This window comes from Arachis hypogaea, chromosome 20, assembly GCF_003086295.3.
Source record: "Arachis hypogaea cultivar Tifrunner chromosome 20, arahy.Tifrunner.gnm2.J5K5, whole genome shotgun sequence".
Lineage (NCBI taxonomy): Eukaryota > Viridiplantae > Streptophyta > Magnoliopsida > Fabales > Fabaceae > Arachis > Arachis hypogaea.
The window spans coordinates 144275424-144297580 of NC_092055.1; the positions used below are offsets into that span (position 1 = coordinate 144275424).

The 22157-nt window shown below is 32.6% G+C and overlaps 2 protein-coding genes and 1 long non-coding RNA gene across 4 annotated transcripts; all 3 read right to left on the reverse strand.

The window, feature by feature from the left end:
• Nucleotides 1-1216: 1216 nt before the first annotated feature.
• Nucleotides 1217-1936, reverse strand: LOC112734956 (protein DOG1-like 4). The gene has a single exon (XM_025784500.3). It carries the CDS (start codon nucleotides 1934-1936, stop codon nucleotides 1217-1219), a length of 720 nt encoding a protein of 239 aa, XP_025640285.1.
• An 8218-nt stretch (nucleotides 1937-10154) lies between these two features.
• LOC112734958 (uncharacterized) lies at nucleotides 10155-14921 on the reverse strand. Of its 2 annotated transcripts, none has more exons than XR_011879029.1 (3): nucleotides 13327-14921; nucleotides 10826-11041; nucleotides 10155-10527 (listed from the first exon to the last, which is right to left on the reverse strand). It is a non-coding gene; the product is annotated as an uncharacterized lncRNA (long non-coding RNA). The 2 variants fall into 2 exon arrangements; XR_011879030.1 differs by having other exon boundaries at nucleotides 10826-11095.
• A 1853-nt stretch (nucleotides 14922-16774) lies between these two features.
• On the reverse strand, nucleotides 16775-19145 carry LOC112734959 (CBL-interacting serine/threonine-protein kinase 12). Its single transcript, XM_025784502.2, has one exon. It carries the CDS (start codon nucleotides 18531-18533, stop codon nucleotides 17019-17021), a length of 1515 nt encoding a protein of 504 aa, XP_025640287.1. The 5' UTR covers nucleotides 18534-19145; the 3' UTR covers nucleotides 16775-17018.
• Between the last annotated feature and the right edge of the window lie 3012 nt (nucleotides 19146-22157).

Below are 22157 nucleotides of genomic sequence, written 5' to 3' on the forward strand. Positions count from 1 at the left end.
AGTGAAAGAATTTGACATTGAAGTTGAGTCAAGATTTGAGGAGTACATCTTGTTTTTTTCATATCTTGTATTCAGCTGTGATTCTTCTATTTTTTTTTATCTTCATTTGAATTGAACATTATTGTATATTAGCACCAAAAACATGCTCTATTAGTTTACGACCTTCAATAGTTGATTCAGTTTGATCTCTCGAAAGGTAAATAATTTAATTCATTCAACTTGATTCCAATCGGATTTGAGAAACTGTGAATTTCAGCTCCAATATTTGGTTCAAGATATGCATTTGCCATGGTTTAGGATCTTGAGCTCTGATACCACTATGAAACCATGAAAGGTATCAGACTCCCAAGAGATAACGAACACAACAGAAAAAAGAGAGAAAAAGTTTTAGCATTTAGAGTAGAGAAATGAGAGAATAAGATCAATGTGATGAGTCGCAGATTACAATATATATAGATGGTGTATGACTCAGTTGTTTCTGTTACATGTCAACTTACTATAACTAACTATAGCTAATCATAACTAACTTCTCTAACCTACATTGATTGTTATATCCTTTTAGATCTGGTTAATTCGGAATTGGATGAGCATAACGTTGGAGGCAGCCTTTTAGATCTGGCTAATTCGGAATTGGATGAGCAGACCGTTTGAGGCCGCCATTCCACCTAGCGTGATCAGATGAGCCTATTCTTTTCTTTTTAAGATATCTCAAGTTTCATAAGTTCCCCAACTGAATGTGAAAAATCTAATCGAATATTTTTTTAAGTACAATTTCATAAGCTTTCTAACTTGAATATGAAAGCCCAATCTAATACTTTTATAATTGAATTAAAGCCAAACTGTCCAAAACAAGAAAAGAGAACTACCAAAGCCCTCTTCTTAAAAAGAAAACAAAAATAAACATATCTCAAAAAGAAACAAGGTGATATACTCTTTCATTCCATTTCTTATGTGTTGAAGATAAAGAGCATAAGTACAAAACTTTAAATCAACTAAAATATACTTAATTAGTACCTCAGAATAAAGTAATTAACTAACTAAACCAACCAAAATATTATGGTTTCATGTCCACACACACTAAAAATGAAAATAACTTAGGTAGTATCAGCAAACAAACTAGTTAGCCAACCATAAGGTATAGTTACTAGCTACTGATACTTAATTATAGTATAATCAGATTCTATGATTGGATTTCTGGATGGATCCAGCATGAGAATCATGAATCAGGTGACAGTTGGCAGTTGTTACCCCATTGCTTGAGACGAAGTTGTATAGTGATATTAGCAGTCAAGAAGTGGATACACTGCATTGGTTGAAGAACATCCAAAATCCCTTTTAGCGTTTTCAACCTCGCACAATCAGAAGCTTTCATTATTCTCTCCAATCCCCCAAACACATCCTTCATAGCCAACTGCACCACCTCATCATAATCTTCTCCATCATTGTTCTTCTTCCACATGGCTCTTCTAGATAGTTTAGCCAACTCCACGATCTTGCTATCGGCCATGGCAACCTGCTGCCTCTCCATCTCCCTCTCAACCTTCTCCTCTTCCATCCTCATCCTCATCCTCAGTCCCCCTATCTTCCTCTCCTGTTCCTCTGTCATCTCAAATAAGTCACTCTTCTTAAGAGACTCCAGCACTTTGAAAGCGGTGGAAGGCTTCCAGCCCGTGATCCAAAGGTATGCCTTTTCAAGAGGGGTTAGCCAAGGCGGCGAGAAAAAGATAACAACGTCCTCACGCGCTAGATTCCATTTGACGGTGTAGTACTCTTTCAAGTGTGTTGTGACTTTAGAGACCAGAGATTGAAGATCATGTTCGGTCAAAAGGTGGTGTTGGTTAGAAACATGAAGAAGCTGCTTGAGGATCTCTTGGAGTTTACAAATCCAATTATCATAGAACTCAGAGAACCTCTCAACGACGGTGGGATTATTCATGCTGATACAGTAGTAATAGTATCAAGGAACAGAGCGAGTGTATGTAGTGTGGATGCATGTGCTTTAAAAAAAGAAAAAGGAAGAGGTGAGATGAACAGATGTAAAAAAAAAGGAAGAGACACGATTGTGAGAGTAATGGTAGTAAATAGAGTGCATGACTTACGTGCAGCAATTGCCTAGTAGTACTTTTCAACAAGTATATCTATTGTTTGAGTTTCAGAGCTCACCATAACCCATAAGATTTTTTTGGGACCATGACCTTTGGCTCCTTTCAAAAGACACCTTAAATATTTTATTCTCCATCTCTTAAATTTTATTACATAGATATATTTGATTTTTTATTTTTTTTAAGTAAGTTAATATTTTGTATTTAATAAAATAAGATGTATTTGTATTTTTTATTTTGGATACATTGTGCATTTATTTCATTATCAATTACAAATAATTTTAAAAAATACATCCATAAACTAAAATAATTTTTTTAATTTTTATTGAATTATTATTTTAAGAACAAACTAAAAAAGTTATGTCAAATGTTATTAATTTTTTATATTAATTTTGTAATTTTTTGAAGTATTGATTAGGTAAAGAATTTAAAATTTGAGTATATTCAATATTTCTTATTCTCTACAAATATTGATTATACAGAATACTTGATTTAAAATTTGAGTACATAACTGTTTGTTTTGAAATCAAATAGAATTAAAAATTTATATTGTAAAAAAAATGAGTTAAATTTGTCTTCTATAATATCATTTTTTTGACTATCAAAATTAAAAAGGTTGCATTTTTTATTGATGTGATTAGAATTTATACAGCTCTAGTATTGCACCTATCAAGATTGAAAAAGTTGCATTTTTTATTGATGTAATTAGGATTTATACAGTTCTGGTATTGCACCGGAACACAGTAAAATAGAAAATATACATGCAGTCGCTATAATTAAGGAACTAAGTAAAACTGATATACAACAAGATAAAATTATTTACAAAGAGATAACAATGTGATATTACAGTTAATTGCTGTAAAATAGGAGACTGCCGTTAATATTAACATATCATATTCGTTAGCTGATTAGTATATAATATTTAAACTCTCCATATTATATGTTATTTCATTATTTTTCTTATTCATATATTTAATTATTTGTTTCATTCTTATTATTAAACTTTTAACAGTTACATTGATATATTTTTATGAAGAGAAAATATGAAAGTAGTTGTTTTAGAATATTTTTATAAAGTCAATGCAAAGAATCGAATTGTAGAGTATCAGAAATTTTAATAATTAAGTGTTTTTTTTTATTTTAAAAAAGACTTTATATAAAGAGAATACTAATTCTTCATCACTTATTATAATACATTATTAATATCTAATAACTCAATTTTTTTAAATTAACTAGTGTATGAATTCATGTTTAGCATGAAAAAATTTATAAAAAAAAAATTATATGTTTAAATATTTTAAAAAAAAATACACAAAATAATTATTATTTCAAAAAATTTATAAAATTATTATCAAAATCAAAATTTAACTTAAAAATAGCGAGTAATCATTATTTTACATTTTTTAAATAAAATAATTAGGACAATGCTATGCTATGGTGCGAAAGAGTTTTTATTTCAGCAGGTACTGAAGAGACTTGGTGCAAGATAAGCGTGTTAAGTTGGTTGTCTTGTGTCTGGACATGTTCATTAAAAAATGTATAGATATGACAGAAATTGTTCAGTACATGATAGACATTATGTTAAATTATTTAAAAAATTAATGTAGTGATTAGTGGTTTTATCTTCTATAATATCATTTCTTTAACATATAATACTCGTTAAGTGATTGGCATATAATATTTAAACTCTCGGTATATATTATTTCATTATTTTAACATTCACAATTATTTTTTTATTTCTCTTATTCATATATTTAATTATTTATTTTATTCTTATTATTAATTTTTTAGCAGCTACATTAATATATTTTTATGAATAGAAAATATGAAAGTAATTATTTTGGAATATTTTTATAAGATCAACACAAAATTGAATTTTAGAGTATCAGAAGATGTAATGATTAAGTGTTTTTTTTATTTCAAAAAAACTTTATACAAAAAGAACTCTAACTCTTCATCACTCATTATAATACATTATTAATATCTAATAATTTAATTTTTGTTAGCTTAACTAGTGTATGAACCTGTGCTTAGCATAAAAAAAATTTATAAAATAAAAAAAAAATTATATGTTTGAATATTTTTAAAAAAAATACACAAAATAATAATTATTTCAAAAAATTTATAAAATTATTATCAAAATTAAAATTTAATTTAAAAATGGTGAGTAATTATTATTTTCACTTTTTTTAAGTAAAATAATTCAGACAATACTATGGTGCGAAAGAGCTTTTATTTCAGCAAGTACTGAAGAGAAGTAGTGTAAAATAAATTGTACGCCTGTTAAATTAATTGTTCTGTATCCAAATATGTTCGATAAAATATACAGAAATGTAATAGAAATTATTCAGTACATAATAGTTATTATGTTAAATTATTTAAAAAATTAATGTAGTGATTAGTTGTTGGACTTTTTTGGAGTTGACCAATAAATTTTTAAAAACCCTTAACGATTGGGCTGGGTTCTAAACGTAGCATAGCTAATAATAATAATAATAATAATAATAATAATAATAATAATAATAATAATAGAAGCAATTCAAGCAAGTGAAAGGGTATTATTAATTGAAGCACCAGGGATATAGAGATTTTTATCAAATTATTAATAATTTCAACTTCTCATTCTGCTACATTTGTTTATTTTAAATTGAGTTAAATCTCAGAGTGGTCCTTGAACTTGCATTCGACCCTCAAAGTGGTCCTTAAACTTGCAATGGTCTCAATATTATCCCCGAATTTAATACATGTGGTTCACGGTCATCCCTAAAGCATTTTCCAGGGAATATTCCCTAACGGCGCGCTGACGTGTATGGAAAGACACCATGTTGGATATCTGACGTGGCTGTTATCATTTTTTAACTCAATTTAGTCTCTGAATTATTTTATAACCCTAATCCCTAATTTATTATCAGAAACCACTCTATTCCTTCTTCTCTGTTCTCCTTCGTCTTCTCTACCATTGTTGAGATGCCATTGTTGAACGTGATTTAAGTGGGTCATGATGGGTGGAGACAGCAAATTGAGGTTATTGATGTATATCGTGATGAGTTAGATGGGACAAATTCTTGGCATTCTGAAGAAATGAAGAAACCCCTAACTCAGAGGATGACGACTCATTTCCTGTTTTCAGAGAAGAAACAAGGTTCAGGAAACTCCAATTAGAGGTAGGATGAAATTCAACACGAAGATGGATTTTAAGGAGGCTGTGATTGCATCCAGGAAGGTAGAAGAGTTAGATTCAAGAAAAATGATAATGTACGATGCAGGGCTTTATGTAGGGGTGAGGAATGTCCATGGGTTATCTATATCTCTAAGGATAGTGAGATTGTTTGCTGGCAAGTTAAAACCTTCAATGATGATCATACCTGCCCAAGAGAGATAAAAAATAAATTAGCTAACAGAGGGTGGTTAGCAAACAAGTTGGTGAAGAAGCTTAGGAAATTTCCAAATCTGAAGCACTCTGAAGCTTTAACATACTTCAAACCCCGCAGAAGAGCCCACTTTTGACAAGATGTATATTTGTCTGGATGGGTGCAAGAATGGGTTTAGGGCAGGATGCAGACCTCTAATAGGGCTTGATGGAGCATTCCTGAAAACCAGATTTGGTGGACAAATCTTGGCAGCCATTTACGCCATTGCATATGCCATTGTACAGTGAAAAACACGAATAATTGGAGGTGGTTTCTTGAGCTGCTGCAAGAGGATCTAGGGAGCTACACCCAAAATGGGTGGTGTTTCATTTTGGACATGTAAAAGGTAACGATGTCTTTGCTAATTACTGGTTATTGTATTTTAGTAAGGGTTGAACTCCTTAGGTTGATGTATTTTTTATAGCCATGTTTTGCTTTCATGATTCTGTTTCTATATTTACTGGTTTGTTTCACATATTGTTATTACCTCTATTGATTGAATGGGTAGGAGTAGAACTTAATAAATCGTGGGGATGAATTTGCTGTCACTTATACATGTGTAGGGATTAATTTGATGTCACTTATGTATGTGTAGGGACTATTTTGATGTCACTTATGTAAGGTGAGGGACCATTTTGGGTCTCGATATTGTAAGTTATTAATTTCAGTGGTTTCGTGCAGGGGCTAATCACAGCTGTGCAGGAGGTCTTCCCTGATGTCCACCACAGATTTTGTGTATAGCACTTGCAGAAAAACTTCAATAAACAGTGGAAAGACAATGAACTTAGAGGATTACTGTGGGAGTGTGTAATATCTACTGCTCAAGAGGAATTTATTGAGGGGATGATGAAAATCCAGAGAGCTAAAAAGGAAGCATGAGAGTACCTTTCCAAATGACGAAGAGATGCATGGAGTCGGGCCTTCTTCCCCTCCCAACCAAAATGTGACAACATATGTAACAATACTTGCAAAGTATTCAATGCCAGAATCAAGGAAGTAAGGGCCAAACCAATTATCACACCACCAGGTACTTCAACTATTACTCCACCCATCATGATCCACTCAAATCACGTTCAACAATGGCAGCTCAATAATGGCAGAGAAGACGAAGGAGAGCAGAGAAGAAGAAATAGAGTGGTTTCTGATAATAAATTGGAGATTAGGGTTATAAAATAATTCAGGGACTAAATTGAGTTAAAAAATGATAACAACCACGTCAGATATCCAACGTGGCGCCTCTCCATACACGTCAGCGCGCCGTTAGGAAATATTCCCCGAAAAATGCTTTAGGGACCACCATGAACCACATGTGTTAAATTCGGGGATAATATTGAGATTATTGCAAGTTTAAGGACCACTTTGAAGGTCGAGTGCAAGTTCAAGGATCACTCTGAAGTTTAACTCTTTCAAATTCTATATTTATACACCAATAGATATTAGGCTTATTATTTTTCATTGCTTTTATGTTTTTATAAAACTTTTTAAAATAAAAATAAAAATATTTTCCTAAAATCAAATTAATTTACAAATTCTAAACTCTTAAAACCTTAAATTCTCAAGAATATATATTAAATATATGTCAATTTTAAATTAATATTCATTGATTTTAAATTTATAAAATAATTAAAAAAAAAAAACTAAATAAACCTCACTAAATCTTACACTAAACTAAAAATCTTACACCCTTAACTCCTAGATCCTAACTTCTAAACACTAAAATCTGAAGAATATACCCTAAACTCAAATTCCAAATCCAAAATATCCCAATCCTAACCTAATACCTAAATTATAACCCTAAATTTCAAACTCTAAACACTTAATTCAAAATAAAAAATAATGTTAAATAAATAACCCTTATTATTATTATTATTATTATTATTATTATTATTATTATTATTATTATTATTATTATTATTATTACCCAATAAATTGTTATATGCACAAATTAATATTCGAACTCCTAACACTTGCTTAAACGGACGAGTAAGTTAACCACTCGACCAACCCAAATTAGATTTTATTATTATTATTATTATTATTATTATTATTATTATTATTATTATTTGAACTTTAAGCTTTTGATGGCCCAAAAATTTGTTTACTAAATAATACAAAAATTTGCAATCAGTTCCACTATTGCACCAAAAAGTGTCAAAAGATAGAAAAAAGCCCAACAAGATAATTATCATCATTAACAAGAGATTAATCTAATGTCGCTAAGTAGGGGTGTATGCGGATCGGATCGAATATGATATTCGTGTTTTTTAGTGTCGAATCCGATCTGATCCGCAAATGTGCGGATCGGATATCGGATATATCGCATAATTGAACTTTTTGTTTTTAATCATATTTCTATGTAAAAAATTCAATAAAAATATTTCTTTCACATTTTTAAACTTATTTATTCCTAAAATATTTTTAATCAAACTTTTTCTAAATAACAAAAATAAAATAATACAATATATGAATAATAATTACTAACTAAAACATACAAATAAGTAAATATAATACCAAACATATATATTTATTTATTTTTAATTATTATTGTGCGGATCTGCGGATGTAAAGCAGATATCCGTGATCCGATCAGTAAAGAGTGCGGATCGGATCCGATCCTATCCGATCCAATCAATGTGCGGATCGAATCGTATCCGCAATTTTTGGATCAGATGCAGATATTTACCACAGATCTGCAGATACAATCCAATCCATGAACACCCCTATCGTTAAGTCATTTTTTAAAGACAAATTCTGCAGGATCTACTTGATCGCAGAATCTGTCTATGCATGTCCAATCAACCTTAACATGCATAGAATCTACTCTTTACCACGTTTCTTCAGCACCTGCTGAAAAAAAAGTTCTTCCGCACTATAACACTGCCCAAATAATTATACATTGATTTCAATACAAAATTTAAAATAAAATTAAAATATTTACATTAAAATCCTATATTTTTAAAGATTTCTCTATAAATAATATTGATAGTTGAATTTGTAGAGATTCTTATGTGATTTATAAGTAAAACTTTAAAACCTCTTACTCTTAACTTTTGAAAGTGTCAGATATAGTTGGCCATATATAAAAATTGGTTGAACAAGTACAATCCAACATGAGATAAAGTTTGTCTCGGAGACTTATTAATTGTCATGACAAAAGATACTATTATGGGAAACTGTCTTTATTGAAATCTAATTGGGACGGTTTCATTTGTTGGTATCATATTCATTCTTGGAATCAAAGCAATATGACCAACATTGTTACCCGTTAAGACTTCACATTCTATGACATGATTTTCAAGCTTTCTAACTTGTAGCCTTGTACCATTACAAAGACCACTTGATTGGTCGATATTCCTCAGTAACATACCGAAACACCAACCTTGAGTATTAATTTATGTGGAGGCAAACCAGAGCAAATTATGCTATTCAGTAATTCAAGACCATAGAGATCTAGTTGACCTTCCATATTTTCTTCATCCATACAAAGTGAATCCGAACTAAGATATAATTTTTTTTCCTCTAGGAATGATAACCATCAGATGGTTGTTAACCTTTTTAACGATGTCTAGTGTGGGAGCCAGTATGGTTCTTGCTTTGAAAAAATCTTTGAAGACATGTTTTCCTAAATATTTGGATAAGAAAAATGAACCAACTCATTAAATGCCTAGTCCGAAGAAGAAATAACAATGTCTTCTGGAAGACATATTTCAGATTCACCATCTATATTATCACCTATTAGACCATCACCAACTTTCAATAACCACTCACTAAATTACTTTGTCTTATCTTGATCTGAAGTAGTTGTCCTTACAGAGAGTCTTATATTTTTTTGTTAGTTTGAGCACCTGACAAAACTTCCAAACATAAGACGAATTCACGATTGAATGAATGATATCTTGTCTCTATCCTCGTAAAATAACAGAAAAGATTTGTCTAAAGTCTCCACCTAGTACAACCACTTTTCCTCCAAACGACAAATCTTTGTTACATGTTGGAGAAAACCTCATAATATCACCTAAACATTTATCAAGCGCTTCATAGCAGTATTTACTAACCATTGGAGTCTCATCCCAAATTATAAGTTTAGCTTTCAACAGTAGCATTGCTTGAGGGGAACCAGGTTTAATGTTATATACAGAATCCTCAGTTATATTCAGCGGTATTTTGAACCTTGAGTGTGCCATTCTTCCATTGGAAAGAAGTAAAGATGCCATACCGCTTGAAGCAACGTTTAACACAATATCATCCTTTGAGCAAATTTCAGCGGACATAAAGTTCCAGAGAAATGGTTTTCCAGTACCTCATGACCATACAAAGAAAAAACCCCTTCATCACAATACACAGCTGTAATACTTTTATCGAATGCATGTTTCTGTTCAGGCGTTGCGATGGCTAACATGTATGGGGCATTTTTCTTTAACTCATCCCTGTTAAAATTTAGTTCTTCCCTGATAACCCTTTCGATTAACAAAGAACTATCAATTTCAGTTGCTAAAGGCATAGGAGGATGGTCTTTCAAGGTTTTATCATAGAAATGTAAGATCTTGTCTATATCTATTAAGCACAACTGCTTAATCTCATCATTTGACACGGTTAATTCTGCATATTATACGATACTGTAAAAATTTAATCAAACTAAAAATGATCAACAATGAAGGATTTTTATAATTGCAGCTAATAAAAATTCACTCCTCATGTTCATCATGGTTCTTTGTTGATACAAAATATCATCTGTGAGTTTATGCCAACATCTATTTCAGATATTTTCTGGTCTTGAGATATTATTGGATGGTAATAGGATGACAAACAACCTCCTGACATATGATCCTGAGCCCACAAGCTTGTTTCCTTAATTGCAACCATGAATTCTCTGTCATCTTGCAAGAGTCCAAGAGCGAAGCATGCATCTCTATAGGTAGCATAAATAGTTCCTCCCACTATTCTTATATCTCAAAAATTCTTACATCCTCTTTGAGTATTCAAGAGAATCCGTTGATAATATTCTTCAGTATTTGCTGCAAAAAAAACTTGATTAAAATCCCACTTCTAAGTCGCTAAATAGATTAGGCTACACAATTTCAATTGTTATGTAGTTACACATGCGTATAAAATTATTTTTTCTAAAAAATAGAGAACAATGATAAAATTGTATAATATATAGAGCATTAGATTATAAATGTTGAAAGTTATTTGAACATTTATTTTCTAGTGTAGATAAATCGAATAAAATGGACGTGGGGTACATGCTGTTAAGATTTTAAATTTAAATCATCAAACAAATAAGATCAAAATTGAATACAAACTCGTCATTACCTGTAGGTATATGAGTCAATCTTTCAATTGCAACACCTTGCTTTCGAAAAAACCACTTTGAAGCATCATCCGTCTAAATAAACTTGGTTGAAAACTCAGCATAAGTCAAACTTCGACCATAGGGATATGACATGTTCGCGGCCATCCATCCCAAAAATATGCACTTATGAAATACTGCTCTTTCGATGATTTTTGACCATTAATATTGCAGCTACACTTGTGAGAGAGGACAAAAGGATTTCAGATCTCAACTTCCTAAATGGTCTTAAGCTATATGAGGCAAATTGGTTAGACTAGGTAAAAAAGTGAATTTATTACAAATGTTCAGTGTGATGAAGTATGGTGTTCAATGACAAAAGAATTTTTGTTAAGTATATAAAGAAAAAGAATGTCAAAGAACAATAAGACCGAAACGGATGTATTATAAGTTTACATCCCTCAAAGATATAATTTATTGGTAAATAAAAAACTCACCCCGCAAAAAAATAAAAGGGGTTCATATACAAATAAAACAGAATCTCATTCCATTACAATTCATTTATCTAATTTGTGTATAAAACTACATACCACACAAGCTTCAAAAGAGGTCACACAAATAAAATTGAAAGCAAAATTAAACGAATAATCACTTTCTATCATACCCAAGATTCACAACTACATACAAAACATAAAATAGTCAATTTTTTAGCTTAATAAATTGTTCTCTTATTGTGTACTAATTGTTGGTATTAAACTAGATATTGCTAAATAAATTAAAAAGAGACATAATCAATTACATAACTACATTGCTTTTTTATGAAAAAATTGCACAAATAAGTCAAATTAGAGTTGTATTTATCAACCACATTATTCATGTCCTTATTATAGCCATCGTAGAAATATGTATCCGCATTAGCTTCTGCTTTCACACTGCAAACATAGGATTTATACCACCAATTTAGAACGGGTTCAACATCAAGAATAATTGCCAAAATAACATAGAATCCAACTTACATAGGAACAGTTTGAAAGTCAAAAAACAAATAATGAATACTTGCTATGAACCATACACTTACTAACTAAAAAAGAGTGTTGAGGAGAGTATCCCATAATTTTTCTAAAAAGGACCAACTTAATACCATATAACGGTATTACATCACAGAAAGAGAGTCTGACATTAGTCATTGCTTGAAAAAATAATCGAAAATGATGTGATGTTGTGCGGTACAACCTACAGTTATTGCCAACTCTAAAATATGCAAAAACATACACAGCTTCCTCTGATATCAATTATTCAAGCACAGATATCAGATTCTTACTTACAGAAGCATGCATAGTTGTTCTCTATTTTTTTACAAAGCAAAATATTTTTTTGGTTTCCCACGGTATCCCCCAACCCGGCAGGTCAAGGACTAATCCGTCGCAGTACTGAGCTCCATTTAAGGGTTTGCCGCTGGCCAATGGGTTGCTGCATGCACAAGGCGGGATTCGAACCCCCGACACTTGCTTAAGCGTATTCACTCTCTACACATAATAATAATAAAGTCCAACTAAATAAACAAACAAAATTTCTATAAAATGTTTCTTTCAAAAAAAATAATTGAATAAATTAAAAAATAACATTACGTTCAATTAATTAAAATGTTCATTTTATTAAATTCTACCTAAAGTGATATTGTTAGTGACTACATAAAGAAAAAACAAACTCAATATTCAAAAGCAATAAAAAATAACACAAAAAACAATAAATTAAATCAAAATTAAAAACTATATGTCTCAAAACAAAAAAAGAATAACAGAGCAGTGTACAACTATTTTAAATCATGTAAGGGCGAACATTAGGGAACTGACCACTAAGACTAAAAATACCGTTTGAAAGTAATCATGGACAACTCAATGAGAAGAGAATTTTGAATTTAATAAACATTATTATTCAAATAAGGACCTCAACTATAAATAAAATCAAAACTCATTTCATCATATTTCATTAGTCTATATTGTGTACAAAACTAAAAGCAACACAAACCAAAAAGAGAGGTCACACAAATAAAATTAAAAAAAAAATTAAACTAATTTATCATACCCAAGTGCCTAACTAATTTAAGTGTATGACAACTATATAATAAATACATCATGGAGTTTAAGTAATAATCATACCCAAATTAACTCCATTTTCAATAATTATTACTAAACCATTAAATTTTTAATTCACAAACAATGTATATAACTCGTGCATGTTTCTAGCCATTTAGAAAAATTATGTTTAGTTTAGTTCTAACTATATAAATCGTTTGGAAGATGGTCATTGGCAAAATTTTTTTTTAATCAGAGTAACCACAATCAACGCAATACATTGTATAATGTATATGTATGCATCATCTCACCACAAAAGAATTATAAAAGTATCACAGTATTTATATCAAAATTCCAAGCAATAAACTTTAAATATAGATTAAGTATATGAAAGTGTTGAAGCAATAATTCATGCATCAGACATGACATAATTCATCAGCATCAATCACCTTAACATTTGCTGTTCTAAAATTTATCTCTCATAACTGTCCTGTGGGCCACCCGTGCTCTTTCTTTGTTGAAGAGATTAAGCTCTATGCCAACCAAATCTCTCAAGTATATTAGATTCATGTTCCCAGAAAAACCATTTAGCAAAGAAAGAACAACACCTCTCTTTTGATTTGCATACTTCTAATTCGGTCCCTGCTGAGATTACACACATTTTTGTAACAGATGTAGCTGCTGTTCTCTTTTATAGAGAATTTGTCTAATTATTGTTTTGTTCTGTTTGGAGTCTTTGAACCCCCTCACTCACAAAAAAAAAAAAAAAAAAAAGCTTTTTCATTTTGATTTACATATATGACTTCCAATAAATGGATAATGCCGTGTGAGAGTGCCGATCGAAAAAATGTTACAAGTGATTGACCTATGATAACTTATCTTATTATATATCGATAAAATAATTTTTTCACTAGTCCCTTTTGTTAATCACCCTTCACAACTTGAAAAGTTATAGTCCAATGGGCAATGGCTACGGTTCCCATCATTTTACTATAAGATCACCTAAATCAAATTTGGTGACCTTAACACTCCTTTGAAAATTTCTGCGGACCAAAATCGCCCAGCACTCAAAATAAGATCGAGGAATCTAGATTATGACGTCTCCAGAAAATAACTTCTAATTAATTAAACAAAGTGATAATCTAGGCTAAACAACAGTGTTCATAAGTTCCCGTTTTGAAATCTATACTAATAATGAAATATGCGACGGTATAGTTAAGCTGATTTACTCCTATTAAATTACATGAAATTAAAGGATATAAACAGGTAGGTATATGACCAATGAGTAATAGCTCAAATGACATAGACTCCCTATACTCAATTAAGAGGTTGCGGATTCGAGTCTTTTATCTTTTCAAATTTTTAGCCAATGAATAATAGCTCAAATGGCATAGTCTCCCCATACTCAATTAAAATGTTGCGGGTTCGAGTCTCATATCTTTGGTAAAAAAAAAAAGATTTAGGCGGTAAAGAAAAGAACATCATATAAGAAAAACACCAAGCTGTAGCTCTTACGATACCTATCTATATAATATGATGCTGGAGTGTCAGGAAGCATGACACCACAAAAATTTTGCCATGCATGGATTTGTTGTACTTCCATTTTTAATACGGACAAAGGAACAGGAAGTGGTATCTGGTACTCTTCCACTTTCAACAATCCAGGCGTTTGTACTTTTCATACTTTATACAAGGGCAAAAAGGTCTTACCGGATTATTTATTAGCATATCTTTGTTTTTTTATTAAAGAAAATGGTGTTTGGTTTTTCTCAGCAAAACTGTGAATATTGTTAAGCGGCTTATTCGCATGACTCTTTTATATGGAAAAATCAAAAGTGATTCTAAACTTCTAATTTGCCAAAAGCCCAAAACACTATTTGAGAGGATTAAGCATCGACATGTGAAATACAAAGACTATGCCTTTCAGCCACCAATACTGTTAAATTTTGTCACATGTATGTATAGTTGTATATCAGCTCTGTGACATTTATATGAAATTATATATGTATAAACGTATTACTGTAAAATATTAAATTGTCATATTATCTCCAAACAAAGTGATTGCGGGCCAAATAAAGGAAAAAATGCCTCGAATCTATAAATAAATGATTTAAAGTACAAAATGCATCGGCAGAGCAATTATTTTTTAATTTGACGATCAATCCAAATTATCCTCCCTTCTATTTTTCCATAATTTAGGTGAAAGCAGTTTGGAGTTTTGTCGTTACTAGCCAGTTTTTGAGTCACTTATTGTCAAATTAGCAATACGGTATCTATTATTTATTATTATTGTAAGGAAAAATTTACAACATACTCTATACGAAATTATACATTTTCCTTTCATGAATATCCTATCTAAATCATGGATTATTTACATAATTAAAATTATTTTACATGGAAAGATATTAAAATTTAAATATTTATTAATTATGCCATGTATGATTTAAGGAACCGATAATAGAGGGGGAAAATGTTTTTATTGTTTGTGCTCCATGATTTCAGGAGCGGTTTTTAAACATATTATTCAAAAAATTATTTTAATTAAACGGTTTTTTGGTTCCATATACTTTTCCTTTTATTAATTAGTTTTCCATTTCAGAGGTAAATAAAGAGGAGTGTTAAGGAGCCAGTAAAATTTGTGATTTGTAGCCATCAATTAGTTATTATTGATGTTTTTAATGGTGTGAAATTTTATCCAATTGTGTGAAATTACTTACTTTTTTTAGTAATTAAATGCTGACCAAATTTTAATAAAAGTATGTCTCTAGACTTTCTTATAAAATAAATCCAGTTTAGAACACATACAAATAATAACAAAGTGAAGATATGAACAAAGAAAACTTAGCAAAATAGTTGCTTGTAGTTCGTTCCATAAGCCACCATGGGTACTAGCTAGTATTGAATTATTGGAAACAAATGCTGGTTGATGTTGATCTGGACCACACAGAAAGCAACAAACATTGCAATCTGTATTATTTCAACAAGACAAGTAGACAACGATTTTTTATAGTTCAACCCCTACAGATCAAAGTCTTCTATTACATCAGCATAAAAGAGTGTGTTAATTGTTCAAGAAATCATATATTAGTGCTGGAACCTGCTCAATCTTACACTTAGATATTTGTTTTTCTAACAAGACTACCGAAACTAAGAAACTAGCTACATAACAATATTCAATTCAAAAAATTTGAAAATCCTAAAAAAAGAAAAAAAAAAAAAAGAAAGACCTTAGAATTTTGGTTTGCATACTTGACACCTATGATATTATGATAATTATTATTATCATCATCATTATGGTCCCCCATAGGCAAGTGGCTGAGGCTTCAACTTACTAATGGTGTCTGTTCTGTAAAAGCAACAATTTTAGTAAACAACATGCACCACTTGTTACAATGTAGGGCCAGATGCAATTGGAAGCATTCAGTACTGAAAGCTATGCCCTTAAGATTATTTTATTGCGGGGATATGTAAGGAGCGAGCTCCAACGAAAATTAAGCATGCTTTGGATGAAGTGAATGTTATCCATTGGGATGAACCCAACAGAATTCCTACCATTTTTTTTTTTTGGGATCCTGATAACTACTTGTTTTACACTTAACTACCATTCTACTATTTCTATTGCTAAATGACACTGCATTTACCTACCAAATTGGATAGTGTCACATTGTCCTCAACCTACCTTTTTACTTATCTATTTGTTGCCCTGAATAGTCGTAGCTTTCATATGCCTTTGTAGAAGATATCTGAGTTCTAAATCCGATTTGGTACTGTATATAAAAGGCAACAATTGGTGAATTCTAAAATGTCCTTTGAATGGTTCCATTTTCCAAATCAAACCGAAATCTGAAAGACTAAAAAGTAAAAACCAAAGCCATTGCCGAATACTACACAGATTAATTAACGGGAAATTGGTTTCTTATTCTTTTCACATTAGCTACAATAAACTAATAAAGAATGAAAAACTAATAGATGTTACAAAGTTACACATGAATCTGCCAATTAAGCCAAGTAATGTGGAAACGTGTGCTCATCCTTTCACTATATCGTAGATTAGCCTTCTTACAGGGAAATGCAGGAGAAAACCTGAAAATTTACCGTACACAAAAAAGAAAAAAAAGAGAGAAGGTAACGATTGCTCTCTTCATGTATCTAGGTTCAAAGATTCAAGTTCAGAAGGTAAGTGGATTGCAGAGTCAGAAAGTGTACGCAGTTGAGAGAGTTCATCAGTGGGTGAAGGTAATGGTGAAGAAGATGCAGTTGCAGTTTCCGAGTGAGACTGAGGTTGAGATTCGTCCTCAACCATCAAATTCTGCAACCCTGGCTTCAATTCAGTGTTGCAGAACCTCTCATACTCCTCTCTATCCCCTCCTTTCTTCTTCACCTCCACCACAACCAGAGAAGGCGTCAACTCAAAAATCTCAGCAGCAATGGTAAGTGGTCCCTTCACGCCTTCTCTGGAACCTTCCAAACTTACCCTGCAGTCCTTCTTCCTCACCGTGAAGCTCACCAACTGAGCAATCTCCTCCAATTTCGATATGATCTTGGAAACCGGCGCACCGGAAACAAACCTCGCCTCGTCACCCTTCTCCTCAAACAAGCCAGAGAGATCAAAACCAGGAGAAAACGATATGATATCAAACGCATTCAAACTCGCCGGCCGTGGCAACAAAGCGCTGTTCCTCCTCCTCCTCCTGGCACTTTCCTCGGCCTCAAACTCATCTGTTTCTGACAAATCAGATGAAGAATCAGCATCATTACCACCACCAGCAACGTGCTGCACAACCTTATTGTCATCCTCAATATGGAACTTAATCTGCTTAAAGCCTTTCTTGAACCAGCGATTCTCCATGATGTCCGGAATGGAAATCCTCCTGTCAGGATTAGTATCAAGAAGCTTAGCAACAAGCCTGGACAATTCGGGGGAAAACCACCTAGGACAGCGAAACTCGCCCTTGTAGATCTTCTTATACATAGCCATAACGTTGCGATCATGGAAAGGTAAATAGCCAGCCATGAGAACGAACAAAACGACGCCACAGGACCAGATATCAACCTTCGCTGCGTCGTAACCCTTCCTGGCAAGAACCTCAGGTGCCACGTAAGCAGGGGTTCCGCAAAAGGTGTGGAACAAGCCATCCTGCCTAATCTGATCAGAAACGGCGCTCAGGCCGAAATCGGAGACCTTAAGGTCGCCGTTCTCGTCCAGCAAGAGATTCTCCGGTTTTAGGTCGCGGTGGAAGACGCCTCTGTTGTGGCAGAAGGAGACGGCGGAGATGAGTTGCTGGAAGTACTTTCGAGCGAGGTCTTCCTTGAGGCGGCCTTTGGCGACCTTGTTGAAGAGCTCGCCGCCGCGGACGTACTCCATGACGAAGTAGATCTTGGATTTGGTGGCCATAACTTCGAAGAGCTGGACGATGTTAGGGTGGCGGACGCGGCGGAGGATGGAGATCTCGCGCTTGATGTGGGAGACGAGGCCGCCCTTGAGGATCTTCTCCTTGTCGATGACCTTGATGGCGACGCCCTCACCGGTCTTGATGTTGCGCGCGTGGTACACCTTCGCGAAGGTTCCGTGGCCCAGGAGCTTTCCTATCTCGAAGCGGCCCAGGAGGAGGCTGCTCTCCTTGTTCTTGTTGGGAACCACCACTGCCTCAGCCATCACTTCTTCTCCCGAGCCAAGGGAAACAAATTGAATATATATAATATACTAGTTCTGTCTTCTGTGTTTGTAGGAACTAGAAACTACCACTTGAACTCCAGCTCCATTGAAGCTGTGTGCAGCTTTTTGAGTGATGTCATTTCCGTGTGCTGCTGCTTCTATCTCTTTTCTTCTTCTTCTGTTTAATATTTACTTATTTTTCAAATGACAACGTTAATAACTAAGTACGGGACGGGTCAAGCTTCTTTATTTTGTGAGCACAGATGGCATCACCAATTATTCCAGATTCTGTTAGATTACCAGCCCTTGCTTATATTATCACACCTAAATGTCCTGCCATTATTAGATTCGCCAATCATCAAATAAATAAACAAATTGTCTCCACTTAATTTTCTTATCATATTATTATATTCTCTTGGCGCTATTTTATATTTATTTATTAAAATAAATTATTTCTCCAATATTCATTTCATACGGAAGTACTATATTCACAACTCTACCTAGAAGACAATCAGCATCCAAATTATTCAATACAAGTTAATCAAAAGGTTACTTAGGATGTTTTAACTTTTAAGTTTTCCTCAATAATTTTAGTTTGTGAATATTATTAATATAAAAGAACTTTACGCATTAGCATTCGATATTTTAATCATATAGATTAAAATTATTATTTTAAAAAGTATTCTTATAAATATTTCATATGAAATACAATATTGACTCTTTATAAACAATACATTAATAGACGGACAGTGTTTTCTAACGAATTATTACGCATTCGTATCCCGTGCTTTGAACACTTTGATGAGATACATATATTTTAATTTAGTTTCCAAAACGCGGGTTCAAATTGATAATACACGCATTTTATATTTTCCCTTCCCTCTTCGTCCACGTTATTGGACTATCTTATCTTCAATATCGAAGCTAATATAAACTATTTAATTTCATTGCTAGCATGCTACCATAGTACCATCCGAGTGATTTATGGAGATTAACAATCCATTTTTTTATTATAATTTTCATAATATATAATCCATCAAACAAAGTAAGGCCTGCCAATGAGTTATAATTTAAATGATATAAACTTTTTATACTCATTTAAGAGATTGTAGGTTTGAGTTTTTTTATTTTTGGTAAAAAAAAATAGTGTCCAAACATAGACCCATGCATAGTAATGAGGGGCACTTGTCCCACTCCCATTTTATTTTTTTAAATAATATATATATATATATATATATATATATATATATATATATATATATATATTGAGTTTAGAGAACTAAATTATGATTAACATAATGATTAAATATTATTGTGTGATTTGTTTGGTTGAAATGTAGCCCAAACCTCGTATGGCCCATGCATGCACATAATATGTCTCACACAATGATCATTCATTAAGCAAGTCCACTCTATAACTTTAAGTCTTTATCTAAAATGGGAAACGGCTGAACCAAGAAAAAGAAAACAAGCCACATATGTAGAAAATAAAAAGAAACAAGTTGGCCCAAGGAACAAATGTCTAAAACCCAAGTCAACACTCTCTTTGGTCAAACACCATCACAAATACTTGATCCAAAATTTAGTGGCTGAAATTTGAGAAAGAAAATACAAGTCCAATCACAAGCCCATGAAACAAACTTGATGAATTAAAAAGAAGAGAACCAAAGTTGCCCAAAACCTTCAATAACCTATACGGTGATCACAAAATCAAAGGATCCCACTTTGCAAAGTTATCATTCTTGGTTACTGAAACTCAAATTCCAACTTAATTAACTTTATTCCTTGATAACCAAAAGTCTTACACGTTACTTCATGTCTTGAGTAATGAAAGCGAAAATTCAATTTGATTTAATTCTATTTAATGCTTCTCTCGAAAGCTTTCTTCCTTTTTCCTTCTCTCTCCTCTGCTTCGGTCACATCAATCTTTCAAGGAATATGATAAAAGAAAGTAGAAGTCTCAGAAGAAAGATTTGAAGAAAAGCTATGAAGGATTTGTTCCACAAAAGGAAAAATCTGTGAAAAAGGACCAAAAGATTTCTTTGCCATGTAAGGAAAGAAAGGTCTCGATTCATGAAGCAAATCTATCTTGAAAGCACAGCAAAGATTCATTTCCATTTCTGTGAAGAGGATAGCCTCTAAGTCTCAAGAAGGAAGAAGCAAAAATAGAAAACTTGAAGCTGTCCTGGGTCAGAACCACATCAACATTCAGAATCAAATCTTAGGGCCAAAGTCAAGATCAATGGCCAAGATTGAAGAAGATGGATGAAAAAGGATGAGAGAGATGCATGCAACAGATTCGGGCTCTCTCTCTCTCTCTCTCTCTCTCTCTCTCTCTCTCTCTCTCTCTCTCTCTCTCTCTCTCTCTCTCTCTCTCTCTCTCTCTCTCTCTCTCTCTCTCTCTCTCTCTCTCTCATGAAGCCGCCGCTACTCTGATGTTGGAGAAGAAGACAGTGCTAGGGTTAAACGTGATTCAACTTTGGAAACTTCACTCTTCTATATTAAGGGTGAACGGCCAAGGGTTGAAGGTAAGGAGTGAGAGCACACGTTTGGGTTCCCATAGCTCTTTGAGCTGTTTATTCTTCTCCTTCATGACTTTCATTGAATATTTCTTTTTCTCAGTTTAGTCTATCTGTGTTTCATTGGTAAAAGGCAAAATGTGAGGTTTTGTAAGAAAAAGCCAATGAGTGAAAAAAAGAAGAGAGTTAAAGAAAAAGTCATAGTTATCTCAGAAATTCTTTGTATGTATTTCTGTTTTGTTGTCATGATCATGAGGGAATTTCCTTACAAATTGGGTTAGCACTTTACGGTTGAAAGCTAGGTTTGAATCCTAGTCAAGTTCAGGTTGGGTTAGAATCTGGACTTGTTCCCTTACAAGTTGGGTGAGCACTTTACTGTTGAAAGTTAGGGTAAGTCCTAGTTAAGTTCAGGTTGGGTTAAAATCTGGACTTGTCCCAGATAGAATTGGGTAGATTCTAGGGAGAATTAGTGAATGTATTTCTGTTGAAAGTTAGTGAAATTCTGTCACTGTTGTGATAAGACTGGATGTAAGCTACATTGCACTTAGCAGCTGAACCAGGATACATCTAGGTATGATTCTCTCTTCTCTGCTTCGTTTATGCTTCTGGCACTCAGAAGACAAAATGAAAAATGTCTCTCAATCTATTATGAGACAAAATGAAAATGTCTCTCAACTTCTTATGAGACAAAAGTAAAAATATCTCCTAAAATTTTTTTATAAGGGCAAAAGTAATATTCTACAAAAAAGGTAGCTAAGATTCAACCCCCCTTCACTTAGCCACTGATTACCATATATATATATATATATAACATGCCCCTATTTTAAATTTTAAATAATCCCACTACAAATAAATTAAGCCTAATTATTAAAATCCCCAAACCCACTTTATCTTTCTATTATTTTGACTATTAGTTAACCTAATTAAATTTAGTCTTCTTCTATTCTCAGATTCCAGCCGTCACTCATTTATTCTCTTAAACCCTCTTCTTAGTTTCATATTTTCAATCTTTTTTTTCTATTCCTTGTCTAGTGGTCATCTTCTCTTCATCAAAAGGTAAATTTTAAATTCTCCATTTTATTTTATATAGCTCTATATGACTCTA

Excerpts from the sequence above, each read along its gene's own strand:
- LOC112734956 (XM_025784500.3), bottom strand. The coding sequence starts at position 1,936 with ATGAATAATCCCACCGTCGTTGAGAGGTTCTCTGAGTTCTATGATAAT.
- LOC112734959 (XM_025784502.2), bottom strand. The coding sequence starts at position 18,533 with ATGGCTGAGGCAGTGGTGGTTCCCAACAAGAACAAGGAGAGCAGCCTC.